At 43.1% G+C, this 17,763-nt stretch overlaps 1 protein-coding gene across 1 annotated transcript in view; it reads right to left on the bottom strand.

Annotated features, from left to right (window-relative positions):
* Positions 1-6,121, bottom strand: part of ANO2 (anoctamin 2) — a 205,830-nt gene extending 199,709 nt beyond the window's left edge. Inside the window, exon 1 of the mRNA XM_063135031.1 lies at positions 5,819-6,121. Within this exon, the coding sequence (XP_062991101.1) occupies positions 5,819-6,121 (303 nt within the window). The remainder of the gene's footprint in view (positions 1-5,818) is intronic.
* Positions 6,122-17,763: the final 11,642 nt, after the last annotated feature.

Genomic DNA, 17,763 nt, shown 5'->3' with positions numbered 1-17,763 from the left:
TGCAGTTGAAGAATAAATTCTTCGACCTATGCCATCGAGCCGATGACCTTCCTTATCTACCGGCGCATTGTGCCTCTTATGAGTGTGTCCCTGAGACGCCTCTACAATTATGGAATTGGGCTTAGGATGAGTGAAAAGGAAAGGAGCAGACTTTTCCTGTATTTTGTATGTATTATCTAGCCTCCTGGACGTTGGTGGCATAGAGGCAGGCAGCTTCCACGACTGTTGTGCTGTGCGTAATAGCACAGGCAAGTAGGGAATAGCTGCTGGAGTAGCTGACTCACAGTATGCGTCGTCATAAACTGGGTCGTTCATTTTTTCTATGGGTTGAGACATTTCAATCCCCAATGATCTCGCCATCCTTTGCACTTGATCGGCAAAGTGTGATAGGTCTTCTGAAGGGGAGACCACATCCGAAGTCCGTACAATGTCATCAGGGGAGGGAATGGATGGTACCGGTGAAGCTTCTCGGGAGGAATCAGACTGGTAGTCCTCCTCCGATAAGACGTCCAAAACGCGTGGCATCAGGTCCAGGCTCGGACGTGGTTGTGACGCTTGAGTCAGTACCGTAGTGATCGGTACCGTCGCTTGCGTCGGTCGTGACGTGTGCCTCGGTACCGCTGGTTGAGGCAGTGGAGGCATGTCTGTGACATCCTCCGGAGGCGGTGGATGGGAGACCGTCTCGGAAGGAGGCTGGCGGAAACGCGGGTACGGATCGTAGTGGCGTTCCGGATAGTAGTATTCTTGGTGCCCTCTATGTCTCCAATCCTCATAGTAACGTGGAGGAAATTGTGGAGGGTACCAATCGGCGTAATGGTCCCGACCCCTCGGCGGGGACCTTGATCTTTTGTTATACGCGACATATTGTCGACTTGAATGAACTGAAGCCGGTGAACCATCGGCTGTAACCATACGGAGGTATTTGTCGGTATCGAAAGCCTTCGGTATTGATGTATGGTTGCTGTCGGTACCGACGTCCGTCGGTATCGATGGGTTCTGCTTGGTACCGAGGGGAAACAGGTATCTGATCCGCTACGGTGTTATCCAACGAGGAACCTCTGATTTCACCTTCCGTCGGGACCGTAACAATATGGAGCAGCGACAGGACTGGTGAATGAATAACCGGCGGTGGAGGGTTCAGTACCGGCGGTGAGGATGGAGTCATCCGTCTCGGTATTGAGAAAGGCGTCGGTAGCGAAAGCCTCAGTATCAGGCTTATCGCTTGCGAGGGGGGTCTCTGTAAAGCCAGGCTCGATATCAGGCTTTTATGCCCCGTCTCACACCTCGGTATCGAAATACTCGGTACCGGGCTGCTCGGTACCGACGAGATCGATTTCGATGGTTTTTTCTTTCCATCTTTGCCCTTCAATTTGCTCTTTTTTCTCTGAGGGTTTTCAGCCTCAGAGTGCTCTCTCACTCTCTTAGAGATCTTCTTTGCCGCCTTTTTTGAGGACTGAGAGGAGGAGGGGGGAACTGCTAAGGCTTCACTCCTTGTCGGAGGATTTGGGGGCATAGACTCCATCTTGTGTGGAGATGTAGAAACGCGAGCCGCTCTCGGTTTATCTACTGCCTCCAAAGCCTTTTCCCAGAGCATAGCCTGAAGGCGATCTGCACGGTTTTTACGCGCTTGCCTTGAGAACTTCGGGAAAAAAGCACAGGACTCCACGACATGAGTCTCCCCCAAGCAGAGCAGGCAGAAGGAATGCCCATCCGTTTGCGAAATCTTCTGTCCGCAGTTGGAACACTTCTTAAACAGGCCTTGGTGTGCCATAGGCACCAAGACAAGACAAAAACAAACATTTTTTTTATTTTATTTTTTTGGATAGGAAAGAATAGAAAACTGTAGAAGTAAGAAAAAGAAGGAAAAATAGATAGATTTTTCAGCTCTGGTATAATAAGAACGCACTATACCACAGAGAAGTCTCCAAACGCTGTTAGCCCACAGGCGGTTGAAGAGAACTGAAGGAATTAGGCGGGAACCCCTGAGCATGCTCAGTGGACGGTGGGGGAGGGGTTCCCACCTAAAAAGATTTCAGCTTGAGAAGTTTCCGACCTGGCCCTGCCCAGGTGCAGATCCCATATGTGTGATGCACAGAGACCATGAAGAAGAACCACAGGATACTTCATGGCTTTCTTTACAAGGGATGGAATGTACCATACTGTTTGAAAGATGTGGAACGTATGCATCCATGTCTTTGTGCGTGTGCTATGATATTTCTTGTCACAGAAGTCTCTAAGTACGAAGTTCTAAGATGTAGAAGTTTATTTGACTTTGGAAGAGGTAATAATAAAGGCTTTTTTTTAAAAAAAAAAATCAGCTTTCATCTCCTAAATGCTCTGTCTCTTTCAATATGCATTTCATTCACAACTGGGTGAAAGGCAATCTTTTTTGACCAAGAGCCAAAACACATCTCAAATGTCTTCCCTATTATGCCTTTGCTATACACTATAATGATTGAATACAGCAAAGCATCCATTTGTGGTTATTAAAGAGCAGTGCAATTGAAGTTTAAATTAACTACTGACAGCCCATATAGAGCAAAGGCAGAAAATATGGTCCACTGATAGAGCACTGGCCAATTTACCAGGGACTTTCTAGTGTCTCCTGATTGCTAGGATTCTTTCAAATAAAGAAATAGACAGATTTTAGCCCTATTGAGCAAGGTACTCTTTAAGTTTGTAGGATCACTTAACACAGTTCAGTAATGTCATTTAGCCATTAAGTGTGCATGAACATGAATTCTTATTTTGTGAATTTAAAATGATCAGGGGTCTGGAAACAAAGCCCTATGAAGAGAGACTGAAAGAACTGGGCATGTTCCTGACTGTTAGAGCAGTATGACAATGGAATCAGTTACCTAGGGAGGTTGTGGGCTCTCCCACACTAGAGGCCTTCAAGAGGCAGCTGGACAACCACCTGTCAGGGATGCTTTAGGGTGGATTCCTGCACTGAGCAGGGGGTTGGACTCGATGGCCTTGTAGGCCCCTTCCAGCTCTGCTATTCTATGATTCTATGATTCTATGACTGTGGGAATTCTGACAAAAATGGGAAGGTCACACTAGTCTGAAGTTAGTCCAACCCTTACATAGATAACAGAATATGTAGTGATAATACTTATATGGTACTTGCAGATAGGCAAACATCTACTGATCAATGCAGGAATGGTTAGGGTGGGCGGACTGACCTCTGTTGGGTGCCTGCCGGTACTTGCCAAGCCTCTGTTGCCCCTCCGCTCCCCCTGGAACCACTTGCCTATAATGCTGCATTTATGGCTTCTTTATGGCCACTATTTGCACAACATTACTTTTACAGAAATCCCCTATTTAGCCTCTATTTCTACGCAAATGGCAGCTCACTATGGGGATGGGTGGCTGCTTGGACCTGCTTGTTGGGCGCAAGTGTGTCCACAGGCACCCCGTGGCTTGGTAAACAGGGGCCCAGGCGTGGGGGAGTCCACTGGACTCTCACGGCATCCCTAGTAATGGTCCCATTTAGGCATTATAAAAGCCTAAGCATGGAGGGTACCGCGTCACAGGCGCACGTGCCCACTCCACCTTGGACCTCTCTGTGTTGACAGAAAAGGTCTGAAAAATCTGTGCCTGTGTTCAAGTGAATGAGTTTACAATACTCCTTGTGATTGGGGACACAGTAAAATAATGGCCAGTTGACTACCTTAGGGCAAGCTTAAACTCCACATAGGTGTGCTAATATTTACAAAGGTACTAGATCTGTGTTTAAAGTACATGAAATCTGGCTGAACAACAAACTGTGGCTGTCAAGGGAGAGACAAACAATAGTATGGTTTACATTATTGGAATTCCTAATAATCAGGAGACGTGGTCAGAAACAGACCACATCTCTTTTGATCCAGCACGATAGACCAGCTATCCATTTAGAACTGCACTGGTGACTAGGGTGACCATATGACCGGATTTGCCCGGATTTGTCTGGGTTTTTGATGGCAGATCCGGGAGGGGGAGGGGAAATCCGGATTTTTTTCAAAGAACAGCTCTAATGGGAACTAACAAAAATGCTTATAACTCCATCATTTTTTAAGATAAAGACATGAAACTTTACACCATGAAAGGATTTAGGTAGAGCTTTAGCCACACCAAATTTGAAACAGATCCGTTCATCCATTGATTTTTTAGGATTGTTTTAAAAATTGAGGTTTTAAAATTATTATTTTTAAAATCGTCATTTTAAAACATAAAGAGATGAAACTTTGTACCATGATAGGATTTAGGTAGAGCTTTAGCCACACCAAATTTGAAACAGATCTGTTCATCCATTGATTTTTTTAGGAAATTTTTAAAAAATGAGGTTTTAAAATTGTTTTTAAAACTGTCATTTTTAAAGATATGAAGAGCTGAAAGTTGGCACCATGATAGCTTTTAGGTAGAGCTTTAGCCATACCAAATTTGAAACAGATCTGGGGCCAGTAGCAAACCCTGTTAACAACAACAGCAGCTTGCAATGAGTGAAGATACAGTCAGAAAAGATATTTGAGGGAAGGGGAGAATGTAACACAGAGTATAGCAAAAGCTTCAAAGTACAGCAAAACCTACAAAAGTAGGTGTGAGTGAAGTTAATTTCAGATACATTGAATCTCTCACTTGTTCTTTATTTCAGTGATTTTAACATTAAGATGTTATGTAGAACAGATTTGTCTTAAATGTGTGCTGTAAAATCAGACATGTGACCAAGGCTATGTTCGGGTGGGCACGCCCCCTTGGTACTGGACACGCCCCCTTGGGGGTGACCATGTTGTCCTCCTTTTTGGTTTCCAAAATATGGTCACCCTACTGGTGACTGTCTTCCAGCATGACACAGTGAACTCATGGCCCCCATGTCACCACATCCTTATTATCTTTATAATAACATTCTAGGGTTCTGAAAGGGAGCAAGTTCTGTCTGTCCAAATCCTGGGACTTATGGTCAAGACCTGAGACCTGGCAACTCATCAGCTTACTCCTCTTGATCCATTCACTGGCATAGACAGGAGAAAGATCATCAATAAATTCAAGGACACAATAATAGACTGTGTTTGAGAAACCTGTTGCCTTTGCTGAAGGAGAGCGCCTCCTCCAAATGCCACAAACCCCCAAGGAACATCAATAAGGGAAAGGCTCTGTCAACTCAGAGGTAAGGTAATTTAGACATCAACACCTTGCAATACAAAACTCTCCCTCTGTCCGCAGCCTCATCTGCCTGTTTGAACATTCTGAGCTCTTAATCACAAGCTGGGCCATTCCACAGGGTTTGAACATTCCTACCATTTGTTAAATATCCCACTAGGTAATCATAATAAAGACTAGAATGGCTGTAGGCATCCGGGTTTTATCCAGAAATCCAACTTTACAACAGAAAAACAAGTCACTTGAAGTTAAACATACAGATGCACTAGAACAACTCCCATGTATACATCCAGTACATTGGGAGCCTACACAAACTCATTTTGTGCATCCAGAGCTCCTTCACAAGGAATGACCTTATCCCCACAGCTAAATAGTTGAGATTACACACTCTTCCTACATTGCCAGGAAAGCACAGAGTGGCGGAGAAGAGACCTCCTCTCCCTTTCACCAAGGAGATGATGACCACGATGCTGATGCCATATGGGACAAAGGCAGAGAAGTCATGTGATCTGGCACAGTCATTGAGTGCCCGCTCATGTATCACTTCCTTCATACAGCTACAGCAATGAAGCCATACTGCTCAGGAAATTGTGGCAAAGACTCTGCCTTATTACTAAAACAAGGCAGTGTTTTGTAGGCAGAAACATAATGCTATACTATACTATTCTTACTATCTTACCTCCATATCTTTTTCTACCTCCAGACCAGCTTCCACCAGGTTGCGTTCAAACTCAAACCTCTGCTCTCGTTTTGCTTCCTCCAAAGCATCCAATGGACCCAGATCAATGACCTCAGCATCCTGGCCATGTTGCTGCTGCTGCTGTGGTTGTTCGGCTTGGCTTTTGGCTGTCTCCCCATTTGAAATAATAGCCACAGGTCTGTGCAAGAGGCCTGGGGGGGCCCCGCCATGCTGTAAGGAACATTTTCGGTAATGATAAGCTAAAACGTAGTCCACTTTCCTTCTGCTGTCTCGGAAATGCATCCCTCCTGGTGAGGTCCTTTCTGTGACATCCACGTGAGCCCCATCCATGTAGTTGTTAATAACCTGGAAGAAAGTTGGAAGAAACTTACTGAAAGAAATTTCCTGAGACCAGCAGAAAGGCTCAATGGCTTCCTGTCCTTAAGCCCATGGAGACGTACTCTGCATATGGCATATGCAAGGATTAACACTTGCACATGGAGGAATGAAGCAAATGGGGCTCAGATTAAGTACTCATATTGTGTACTATATTGCTACATAAGCAATATAGTACACAGTAAGATTCTACAAGCAGAGAGCAGGTACACTACAGATAGGTGCATACGACTTCATACAAACAAGCAAAGCCATATGCTACAAAGGAAGATAACCCTCTCCCCTCTGCACCAGAATGTCTGTGCTGAATCAGACTAATCTCCATCTTATCCCTGTCCATATACACCTACCTAGACCCTATAATCATCTTCAGCAATCCTTTAGTAGCCGCCACCAAAGGGAGTGAGTGGCTACTAAAAAGAGGACCTTTTCTGTTCTGGAATGTGCTTCCCAGATTGTGCTCTTTCTGGTGTCAGGTGAAAATATTACTTTTCCAGGTATTTTAGTTTTCGGTTCTGTTTTAAATCTATTAAGGGAGCACTAAAATGCCTCCTAGACAGCATCTGGGGTACATAGGATATTTTGGTTTTCAGGATCTGAGCTGAGACAGGGCTCCACGTTCAGAGCCAGGAAACAGCACCCCCTGCCCTCTGCTCCTCCAGCCAGTGCAGAGAGAACCCCACTGGCTACTGTTATGAACCCAACCTCCTTCCCTCCCCTTCCAGGAAGCCTTGGCTAGATGGGTGAAATCACCTATCTAGCTAAAATGAATACTCATAAGCCCCTGAGTTACGAGTAGCCAGACAGCATTCCATAGAATTATGCTCTTACAGTATTTTAAATCTTTGCACTGCTGCTAGGTTTTATTTTGGTTTTTATTTTTATTATTTACTATAGTTTTAAATTTTATATTGTATTTTTATGTTTTAAATTGTTGTGAACTGCCCAGAGAGCTTTGGCTTTGGGGCAGTATAGAAACGTAATAAATAAATAAATAATCAATCTACTTAGATGCCTCTGAGCATTCACAAGCAGGTATGACATTGTTTTCCATCCTATTTCTTTGTACTCTAATATTTGGTAGTCATGGAATGATGCAATCAGACCCTCTATATAGCAGAAAAAGAGTTTTTAAAGCTCATAGTATTCTTGCCCTTAACGCTAATCCCACCTCCAGCATACTATTAGGGTCCCAAGCCTGACAATCTCTCCTCAAATGATGCTCCACTGCTCTCAACTTTCTGTTGACCCTGGATGCATGGCCCTTTGTCGGGCTGTTTTGGGTTGCTCCATATCTTTTTTTAAAAATGTACAAACTATTGTTTCTGCATCCCCGGAGAGTCCTTCAACTATGTAGAGAAACCGCTACATATTCAATCTCGCCACCCTTCTGATTGGCTCAGAACCACCAAATTTGGTACTTAAAAGGATGATGATGCTTCTGTAAATGGAGGTTTTATTTACCTATGATGTCTAATATATACTGTACATAGGTGTGCACAAGGGGTCTGCTTGGTGGGCCCAGGCACACCCTAATGTCTCAAGCACTAAGTGCCAAATTGAGGGGGCCACTGAGTAGGGATACAGAGGGGAGTCCAGATGCAGCTGGAACGGTCCTCTGGCTTCCCTCTGGCTGCTCTGCTGCTGCTGCCCCTGACAGTGTGCCATTGCTCCTGGCAGCAGGAACGAAAAGGAATCACTCTGCTGCGAGCCATGCTTCAAAGAGGCCAGGAGTAGGGCCCCCGAAGGCTAATAGCACCTTGTAAGCTCCTCCTCCAGACAGCATCACCACAAAGTTCCCCCAATGCTGGGGACTGACAAGCATCTCCTCATCACACACACACACCTAGCCTTTAATGGCTCTTCCATAACCAGGAAAGTCAAATGCCGAGTAGGACATCGGAGTCTACAGTGTATAATAAATAAATGAATAAAAATAATATCCTTTATGATTGATTATTCAATAAGTGTTCAACTTTAAATAAAACCAAAAATTTAATTACCTGGGTGCACACCCTAATGAAATGTGCTGCGCATGCCTGTGAATATATATCTGATGATGCACCAATTCTTTCTGAATTGTGTGACCCTTTTAAAAATCCATCTTCTGAACTCAATGGTTTTTATGCCTGAGAAAATACATTAAGCCTGTGGCATCGCCACTCTGTGCGATGGTAAGTCAACTATGCACTATGTGAAGAACTACTCCTTTTCCCTGGTCTGAACCTACTGCCAATCAGCTTGATCACATGATCTTCAACCAAATTTTATGTGAAAGGGAGAAAAAGAAACTTTCCTTTCTCCTCTCTCCACAATTGTTCATAATTTTATCACTCTTATACCCTCCTTAGAATCTTTTAATCCAGAAGTGGGCAGCAGCTAGATTGCGTTTCATTAGTTATAACTGCCCAAATTCTAATCACCTGCTTGTTTCTGTGATTTGATGAAAGAATACTGATCTAAATGGTTCTTGGCTTGATCTTGCAAGGTACTTCTGATGTTCTTAAGCATACTCAGGGGCACATTCTTGCTTTGTAAATTTAAAATTTATTTATTTATTTATTTACTTATTTAATTACATTTATATACCGCCCCACAGCCAAAGCTCTCTGGGCGATTTACAACAAATGCATCAATGGGTTCTAAGGATTTTACAGTTTAAAATAAAATCACACAAGACTGTTCCTCCTGGAGAAATACTCCATTTTTATCCCAAATATAGCAAATGAGACCTCAGTTGTGTGTGTGTGGGGGGGGAATCCCATCTCTAAATTATCTCAAGGATACTTAATTGGGCACATATCATGGCACACAAGACTCCAGCCTCTGATTGTAGCAGGTTCAAATACCCCAGGGAAGTTGGGAAGAAGACATCAAAAATCACATGCAAGGGGTGAATATATAGATATTCCCTGACCAGAATGGGCAAACAACAACAGGGAAGAATTCACATAATATCATTTCAAAGAAAAGAAAATGTAGCAGATGCAGCTCAATTATATCCACTGTGTGTTCAGTGGAGCTCACTGATTGTAGTCTAAGTGTTTCTGGAAGTCAGTTCTATGCACACACACAAGAAGGGGGTGGTAAGTGAATGCAGACCATTTAAACATCTCAAAAAGGTGTAGGGAGGAAGGGGTTTGTGTTATTCTCTGTAGCACTATCCATCAAGGGCTAAGCGAGTTCCTACTGCTTGGAACCCCCCCTTACTTCTGAGGCCACAAGAGGAACTGCTGCATGTAAAGTGTTGACCTTTGGGCAATGCCTGGAGCAATTTCAGGATGTCTGCGAGCCATTTTCACACACACACACACACACACACACACACACACAAACACACACACATACTGCACTCTAACACAATCCCCCCTCCCAAGAAGAAGAAGAAGAAGAAGAAGAAGAAGAAGAAGAAGAAGAAGCACTCTGTAGTACTACAATGGTTAAATGAAGCTTATTTCCCAGTTAAATATAACCTTTTTTGCACCCCCTAGCAGCTACATAGTGCCAAAAGAGCCACTACAGTGTAGGTATGGACAATGGGGAAGGATGGGAAACAGAGTAATGGAAGAATGAAATTCCATCTGCTTTATGTCTATTTCACAGTGTGGAGGACTAGTGGAAACTTAAATAATTTCCTTTGTTACTGATGTTGATGGTTTCTTCCACTTTTGTTTTTTTAATTGTTCTTCTTCCTCATAAACTGGCAAAACCAAAGAGGTTCCTTACAGTTCAAAAGCTTGTAGCTCCATTTGTTACACACACACACACACACACACACACACACACACACACACACACACACGTTAAAATTTTAAAAAGTAAATTCAATTTGTAATCATTGTTTGAATACATTGTACTTTTAATATGCCAAACCAACCTGTACATATATACATTTTTTGTTCCTAAAGTAACAAAGTGATTTTCACTTTGTAAAAAATGCTAATATTGCTTCACACACCCCGCAATTTTTACTAAAATTTCCACTTTTTTCCTGAAAAAAATCAGAAAAAAACGTCGTCGTCCCCATGGCTTCAAAATTTCCAGAAATTTTACATCTCTAGCTGGGGGTTGTGGCTTTAGTGCCAGGCAGGAGTTATTGTCCTTCCCCATGACTAAGCCGAATAAATTATGCCAACCTAGGAAATATATGCAAATTTGCTTAATTTTATATGGCTTGCAGAATTGAGGTTTTCTTGGTGCAGAGAAATAGTGTAGCTTATTTTTTTAATTATCCATGCATGGCCAGACTTCATGGCCTGGGTATTTTTAGCACGTTCCCACTGCGTCCTTTACTTCCCTTTGTGTCATTTTCATGGTGTACTCACAGGCAGTCCAGGCAGACTCTCTGGATCCATCCCTGCCAGAGTGAAAATTCCTAGATTCAGGTTTCCAGCTTACTCTTTCAATGGGAGACTCGCAATGCACTTCACAGGTACTGATGTCACCATTTCCTAGTTGCTGGGGCGGATAAGACTCCTCGGAAATCCATTACCCAGCTCTAGAGGAGATTGCCCTCAGCTATTGGTTCTCCATCTTCATATGTGGAGGTAAAAACATACACACAGAACCCAAAGGAAAGACAATGAGACTGGAGTGCCAGAAAGAAACGTTGCCCAAGATGTTGTGCTCTTTATCACCTCCATGTGCCCAGGGACCTCTTCCCAGCAGCTGCCACCTGAGAGGTCACCATAGCAACTCCAGCAAGAAAGAAGCAGGTGCAGCTACAAAGAGACTAAACTTCAGGGGCTTGCAAAGCTGCCTGTGTGTGGGTAAAGCACGCACAAGATTACCACGTTACAGGCTCAGCAGGATTCAGGAGTGCAAATTATATTATTATAGTTTTAAACCCTAAGGCTCCAATTCTATGGGACACTTACTTAGGAGTACACACTCCATTGCACCCTGTATGACTCACTTCCAAATAAACATGCAGAGGACTGGACTGCAGGGTTGCCGTTCTAAGCATACTTACCAGGAGGTTGGTTCAAGCAAACTCACTTGGGACTTATTTCTGAGTATAGCCGCTGCTTGCAAATAAATATTTCAATCTGATACCTTGGCCTCATCTAAGGCCTAGGCATTTCTGAATTTAGTGGGGCTTACCCCCAAGTAATTTCCCACAGAAGTGCAATCTAAGGCCGCAGTCCTATGTACGCTTACTTTCCCAAGTGAATATGATTGGGATGCACTATTGCAATGGTATAAACTTGTCTCTGGTGACGGCCATGTTCCCTTGGGGGTAATCAGTTGGGGGCTGAAGCTAATATTGGGCAGGACTAGAACCAGAAACCTTCCCCTTCTATCTCCCCCTCCGCCTGCCACCCCTTTCTCCCCCACTGTTCCTTCCCACCCAGCAGGCCGCCAAGGCAGGAGAAGTAGTTGCCAGTGGTTGCCGAGGGATTGTGAAATTAGGCTCAGGGGCACATGTGGCCCTTATCCCTCACACTCCTTAGTCCATGCTTACTGCGAATATGTTTCATGGACTCCATGAGAATGATCTTCAAAGAAACATTTGAGAACTACAAGTTCAACCGCAGCTTTTAAAGCTCAGCTAAAAACTTTTCTTTTTCCTAAAGCTTTTAAAACTTGATTTTGTTCTGACTTTATACTGTTAGTTTTACCCTACCCAGTGCCTGTTTACCCTACCCTGTGCCTGTTTGCTTCCTCTTCCCCTCCTTATTGTTTTATCATGGTTTTATTAGAATGTAAGCCTATGCGGCAGGGTCTCGCTATTTACTGTTTTACTCTGTACAGCACCATGTACATTGATGGTGCTATATAAATAAATAAATAAATAATAATAATAATAATAATTAAGATCAGGCTTTTGAATCCCCTAGGAAGCACTCCCCTAGGAAGCAGTTTTGATTTGTTAAATTATCCCCTTGTCCAAGACATAATGGAAGATGAAGGTTCCTTCATCTTGAAGAATTTTGTAGTACAGCAATTTTCCCCACTGTTGTATAAAAATGTTCATTATCAAAAATTTATTCTTCTAGTCAACTATTAATAGTGTAAGCATCTGTGAAATAGTAATTTTATCTGCTGCAATTAGGTATCCTTGTTATGATCTCTTTAGCTAGCAATGTGGTATGTAGCAGAGCGCTTTACAGATTATGTTGGTTGGTTGGAAAAGGAAGTTTCCCAGAGACAAATTCTGGCTGCCCTGGCTGCTCCTCTTCTCCATCCCCAACTCCAACTTTGGAGCAAGCCTTTAAAATAAACAACAACTATTTGCTTAAATCTGTCTGACTAGTAAGTTGGGCTTGGGATTACAATGGACGGGTTTAAAAGGCATTCTCTGTTCAAAATTACATTTTACATTCTGAATTGAAACAAAATGTTGAAGAAAAATAGTGTTCAATTCATACTGTATCTGGGCATTATGAGGTAACTAGATTTTTATTCTGAACAAGATATGTGTTTTAACGACATCTCTAAAATATTTGGATAGATTCATGGAGAATGAGACCAATGGCCATTAGTCATGATGACTATATATTTCCTCCATATGTATGGCAGCATGCCTCTGAACATCAGTTGCCGAGTAGCAACCACAGAAGAGGGCTGTTGCTTCAAGCTTTGCTTTTGAGCTTTCCAGCTGGACCACTATGGGAAATAGGGTGCTAGACTCAATGGATCTTTGGCCTGATTCAGCAGCGTCCTTCTTACGGTCTTATAATTGTTCAAAATCAAACTTGCAAAGCATTCAATGAAGGGGTTGATTGCTACCCTTTCGTTTAGGAGAGCTGAGTTCCAACAGTAGTATAAGAAACAGGCATTTTAACAAGTACATTCTTTCCTGGCATGAAAATGAAGTGATGGGGGAAAGCTTCAACTGTTTTATTTCTATCTGTGTTGCAACTATTAAAAGGTGCAACAGCAGAGCCAGAAGAAAATATGTCAACCATAAGGAACACAAATTCTACCATTGCAATAATCTGAACTGACCAACTTCGTAGGATAAAAAAATGAATAATAAATGAAATACAAATTCCATCTCTACTAGAGCTGCCAAGTTGCAACGTGGGCAAGAGTGTGGATGTAGTTTGAAAGGTTGTACTGCTGCTTCTCCCACTGTATCTTTCCTGGGTTCTTTCACTTATACTCTTCTCCCTGGTGCTGAAGCAAATAAGACATCAGTTCTACTCCACACCATATGCACAGCAGGAGTGATGGGATTTAGAAAAGAACCGGCAACCTCGTCAGCTGTAACTCTGATCTTCAAGGGGAATTGCAACCAGGCGATCCTAATCTTCATGTTTTTGTCAAGGCTTGAGGCAACCAAGCAATCCTAATCTCCATGGTTTTGATGAGGCTTCAGGCAACCAGGCAATCCTAATCTCCATGGTTTTGACAAGGCTTGAGGCAACCAAGCAATACTAATCTCCATGGTTTTGATGAGGCTTCAGGCAGATGACACATTGGACTAGAAGTAGGAGACATTCACAACACTGCAACTACATAATAGATATCAACCTCTTCCTATGGATGACGATCCAGGACCACCAGAAGATGGGACACCATCCTAGATTCAATAGAACATTGAGGAAGGCACTCAGGCCCACTTGCTTGGAGGAATATAACCAACTGTGGGAGAAGACTCTGGGTAGGAAAGTGAGGGATTATGGGCAAAAGTGGTGTGTTTTGATCAGTCTTTCTTGTCAAAGGTCAGGGCATTGGTAGGGAAAGAAGAAATCTGAATATGAACAGTGGGCTACGTATAGGGTGTCACTGAGCAAGGTTTGGTTTCATGGACCATAGCCCTTAATACCAATATGATGGACTCCATGTGGATGATGGCATGCACCTCACAGGGACTGGAAATCCATAATTCTGACAATGGAAGTACTATTGAAAGCATTTGGGTAAAGATAGAGGGAAGGAGAAACAAGAGTTACTTGGCTCAGAAATGCTAAAAGCAAGAAGGATCTTGGAATTGTTGTAGATCACAAGCTGAATATGAGCCAACAGTGTGAAGTGGCTGCAAAAAAAGTAAATGCTATTTTGGGCTGCATTAATAAAAGAATAGCTTCCAGAATATGCAAGGTATTGGTTCCCCTCTATTTGCCACTGGTTAGGCCTCATCTTGAGTCCCACATACAGTTCTGGGCACCACACTTCAAGAATGATGCTGGCAAACTGGAGGGGGCTCAGACAGGAACGAGGATGATCAGGGGTCTGGAAACAAAGCCCTATGAGGAGAGACTGAAAGAGCATGTTTAGCCTTGAGTAGAGGGGAGACATGATAGCACTCTTCAAATGCTTGAAAGGTTGTCATACAGAGGAGGGCCAGGATTTCTTCTCGATCCTCCCAGAATACAGGACACGGAATAACGGGCTCAAGTTACAGGAAGCCAGAATCTGGCTGGACATCAGGGAAAACGTCCTGACTGTTAGAGCATTAACAATAGAACCAATTACCTAGGGAGATCATGGGCTCTCCCATGCTAGAGGCCTTCAAGAGGCAGCTGGACAGCCATCTGTCAGGTATGCTTTGAGGTGGACTATTATTATTATTATTATTATTATTATTATTATTATTATTTGTATTTTTATACCGCCCAATGGCCAAAGCTCCCTGGGTGGTTCACAAAAACTGCATTGAGCAGGGGGTTGGACTCGTTGGCTTTATAGGCCCCTTCCAACTCTATGATTCTATGATTCTAAGGACATTGCCACGTTGGACTGCATCGAGAGAAGAGTAACCAAGATGCTGAGGGATCTGGAACCCAAGTCCTTGTATCTGAGTTGTGCCTACGATTAATGCTCTGTGTCCTGACGCTTCAGACTGTCTAATGTCCCTGCTTCTGGACTGCATGACGTCGCTGTGTGATTTACTGTGTTGGACGTCTTGCCTGTCATCGTGACCACTCTTGCCGTTCCCTGATCCTCTTATCTGACTGGCTCTGTTCTGGCCTCTGCCTGAACTTAAACCACCTCTGTTGTAGCCTGAACCCCACTGACTGACCACCTGTAGGGCTGACTTGCCTCACCATTGCTGCTGCTTGCGAGGCCTCGGCAAATGCCCACTGCCGCAATTGTGTGTTTCCCTTTCCATGCTAATGGTGGTGGCTGCCATCGGTGTGAAAGGGGGAAGTGCACAATTCCTGGAGGCTCTGTAAATTATGCATTTCCTCCTTTCACATTAATGGTGGCTGCTATTAGCATGGAAGTGCAATTTCTAGAGCTTTGGGAAATTGGGTGCCCCCCTCCCTGTGCTTTTACCCTTGCATTAATAGGGCCTTTAAGACTCCCATCGATGGGGGACACACACACACAGGATTCCCCAAGGCTCCAGAAATCACGCACTTCCCCTTTTCACGCCAAAATGGCAGCCGTTAATCTGGAGGGGCGAAGTGCAAAATCTTGGCAGTGGCTGCGGGCTGCTGCCAAGCACTTGCCGAGGCCTCACAAGCACTTGGCAATGTCCCGCACTTGCTGCTGGGGTGCCGGACTGGGTCCATGACAACCCTACAAATTGGAGCAAAATTAAATGTGAACACACAAAAAGTCTCTGTGCACGTTTATAAACCAGGTGCAGGCCAAAGTACAATGACACGCAGGTAACGTACAGTTTGTAAACAAATTATGAAGGGACCCCCAAATCACAGATCTGAGGTGGTTCGGGGGGTCTCTGAATCAGTTTGGAGCAGATGGGACCTTTCCAAATCGATTCGGATCGATTCGGAGGCCATTTTAGATCAAACCGTTTTTTCCCCCCATAGGGTTTCATTGTGATTTATAAACGCATATCACCTTTTTATTTTTAAAGATAAAAACATGAAACTTGGGGAACGTAGAGATTGCTTTGTGTATGTCATGTGTGTAAATTTTCAGACATATATGTTCAGCAGTTTTGTCGTAATTAATTAAAAAAAAACTTTAAAAAGGGAGGGGGCAGAGTTTGCAGGGGGTGATTGACAGTTTCATCTCCGAATTGTGCTGATCAGTGATCACACCACCCCTGTATCCCCCCAATCCTGCTCAAGTTTCCAGGATCTTGCCCAGTTGTTCAATATTACATTTGTACTTTTTTTCCTTAGTTAGAGCCACGTTAGTGACTGGTCTACTAGTCCCTAACTTGCATTCCTTCACTGCTAATAATAATTGGAGTCTGAATGGGAAAACCCTCAGGCTCTGCTAGCCCAGCTTTTACAACACAAAAGAACACTGAAGGGGAGATTTGCACTTTAATGGATAATGTCTGACCTTCTCTTGAATACACAGACATCTCTTTGCTAAGGAAGACTGCTTGAACTGTTCCTTTGAAAAATCCAATTTTAAAAAATTAATTGCGACAAAACCTGTGAACAGATCATTCTCAAAATTTCCACAGATGGCAACCATGAACCCATCTATAAGCTCAACAAGATTCATGTTGATATCTTGAAAAATGAAAACGTTATAGCACTTTGGATTACTTGAAAAATCCATTTTTAAAAAATTAATTACTCAAAACCTGTCAACAGATCATTCTAAACATTTCCATAGATGACAACCATGAATCCATCTGTAAGCTCAGAAAATTTCATGTTACTATCTTGAAAAATGAAAAAGTTATAGACATTTATTTCTCCAAATGCAATTCTATGGAGAAACGCATCCAAATCGCGATTCGGAGGTCCGAATCTCACCTCGGATCCAGCTCTGAGGCGGATCGGGGGAGGTCTGGATTGGTTCAAGGCAGATTGGGCCCAATTCGGAAGGTCCGGATCGGGCTCTGAAGCGGGTCGGGAGGTCCGTGCACAGCCCTAGTAAAAAGTAACCTAGTCAAAATTTAGTTTTTTCTCAGAAAGGAAGTCTCCAGCTGCTAAATTTAACAAAATAACATGTAAAAGTCTTTGCGCACCTTTAGTTAAGTTAAACCTTTCATTAGATTTGATTTTTCTCCACAAACTGTATTCATGGGGAACAAACTTGTTAGGGGAAACATAACTACTGTTCAGCAGTAGAACAGATTGCCTCCAGGGTGGTGGGTTCTTCTTCGCTGGAGGTATTGAAGCAGAGATGGGATGGCCAGTTGTCAGGGATGCTGTAGCTACTCCCTGCAGTGCAGGGCCTACATTGAGCAGGGGGTTGGACTAGATTATTTCTGAGGTTCCTTCCAACTCTATGATTCTATGAATCTAGTGTTGTGACTTGAATGGCTGTTTTTTATGCAGCAACAGTGGTATTCTGGGTCCCTGAATTTGCAAAAAACCTAATTTTAAGTAGTTTATTTATTTATTTATTTATTGCATTTCTATACCGCCCAATAGCCGGAGCTCTCTGGGCAGTTCACAAAAATTAAAACCATTCAAAGTATAAAACAACAGTATAAAACCATAATATAAAATACAATATAAAAGCTCAACCAAATAAAAACAGCAGCAATGCAAAATTACAAATTTAAAACCATGTTATTTAAAATTTATAGATTGTTAAAATGTTGGGAGAATAAAAAGGTCTTCACCTGGCGTCTAAAAGCATATAATGTAGGTGCCAAGAGGAACAGATTTTCAGCAGGTGTGGTTTGACATGCATGGGTCAGAAAAGTCACACCTGCT

The sequence above is a fragment of the Elgaria multicarinata genome, chromosome 9 (genome assembly GCF_023053635.1).
Source record: "Elgaria multicarinata webbii isolate HBS135686 ecotype San Diego chromosome 9, rElgMul1.1.pri, whole genome shotgun sequence".
NCBI lineage: Eukaryota > Metazoa > Chordata > Lepidosauria > Squamata > Anguidae > Elgaria > Elgaria multicarinata.
The sequence above is the reverse complement of the archived record's forward strand: the minus strand, read 5'-3'. Positions and strand labels throughout refer to the sequence as shown.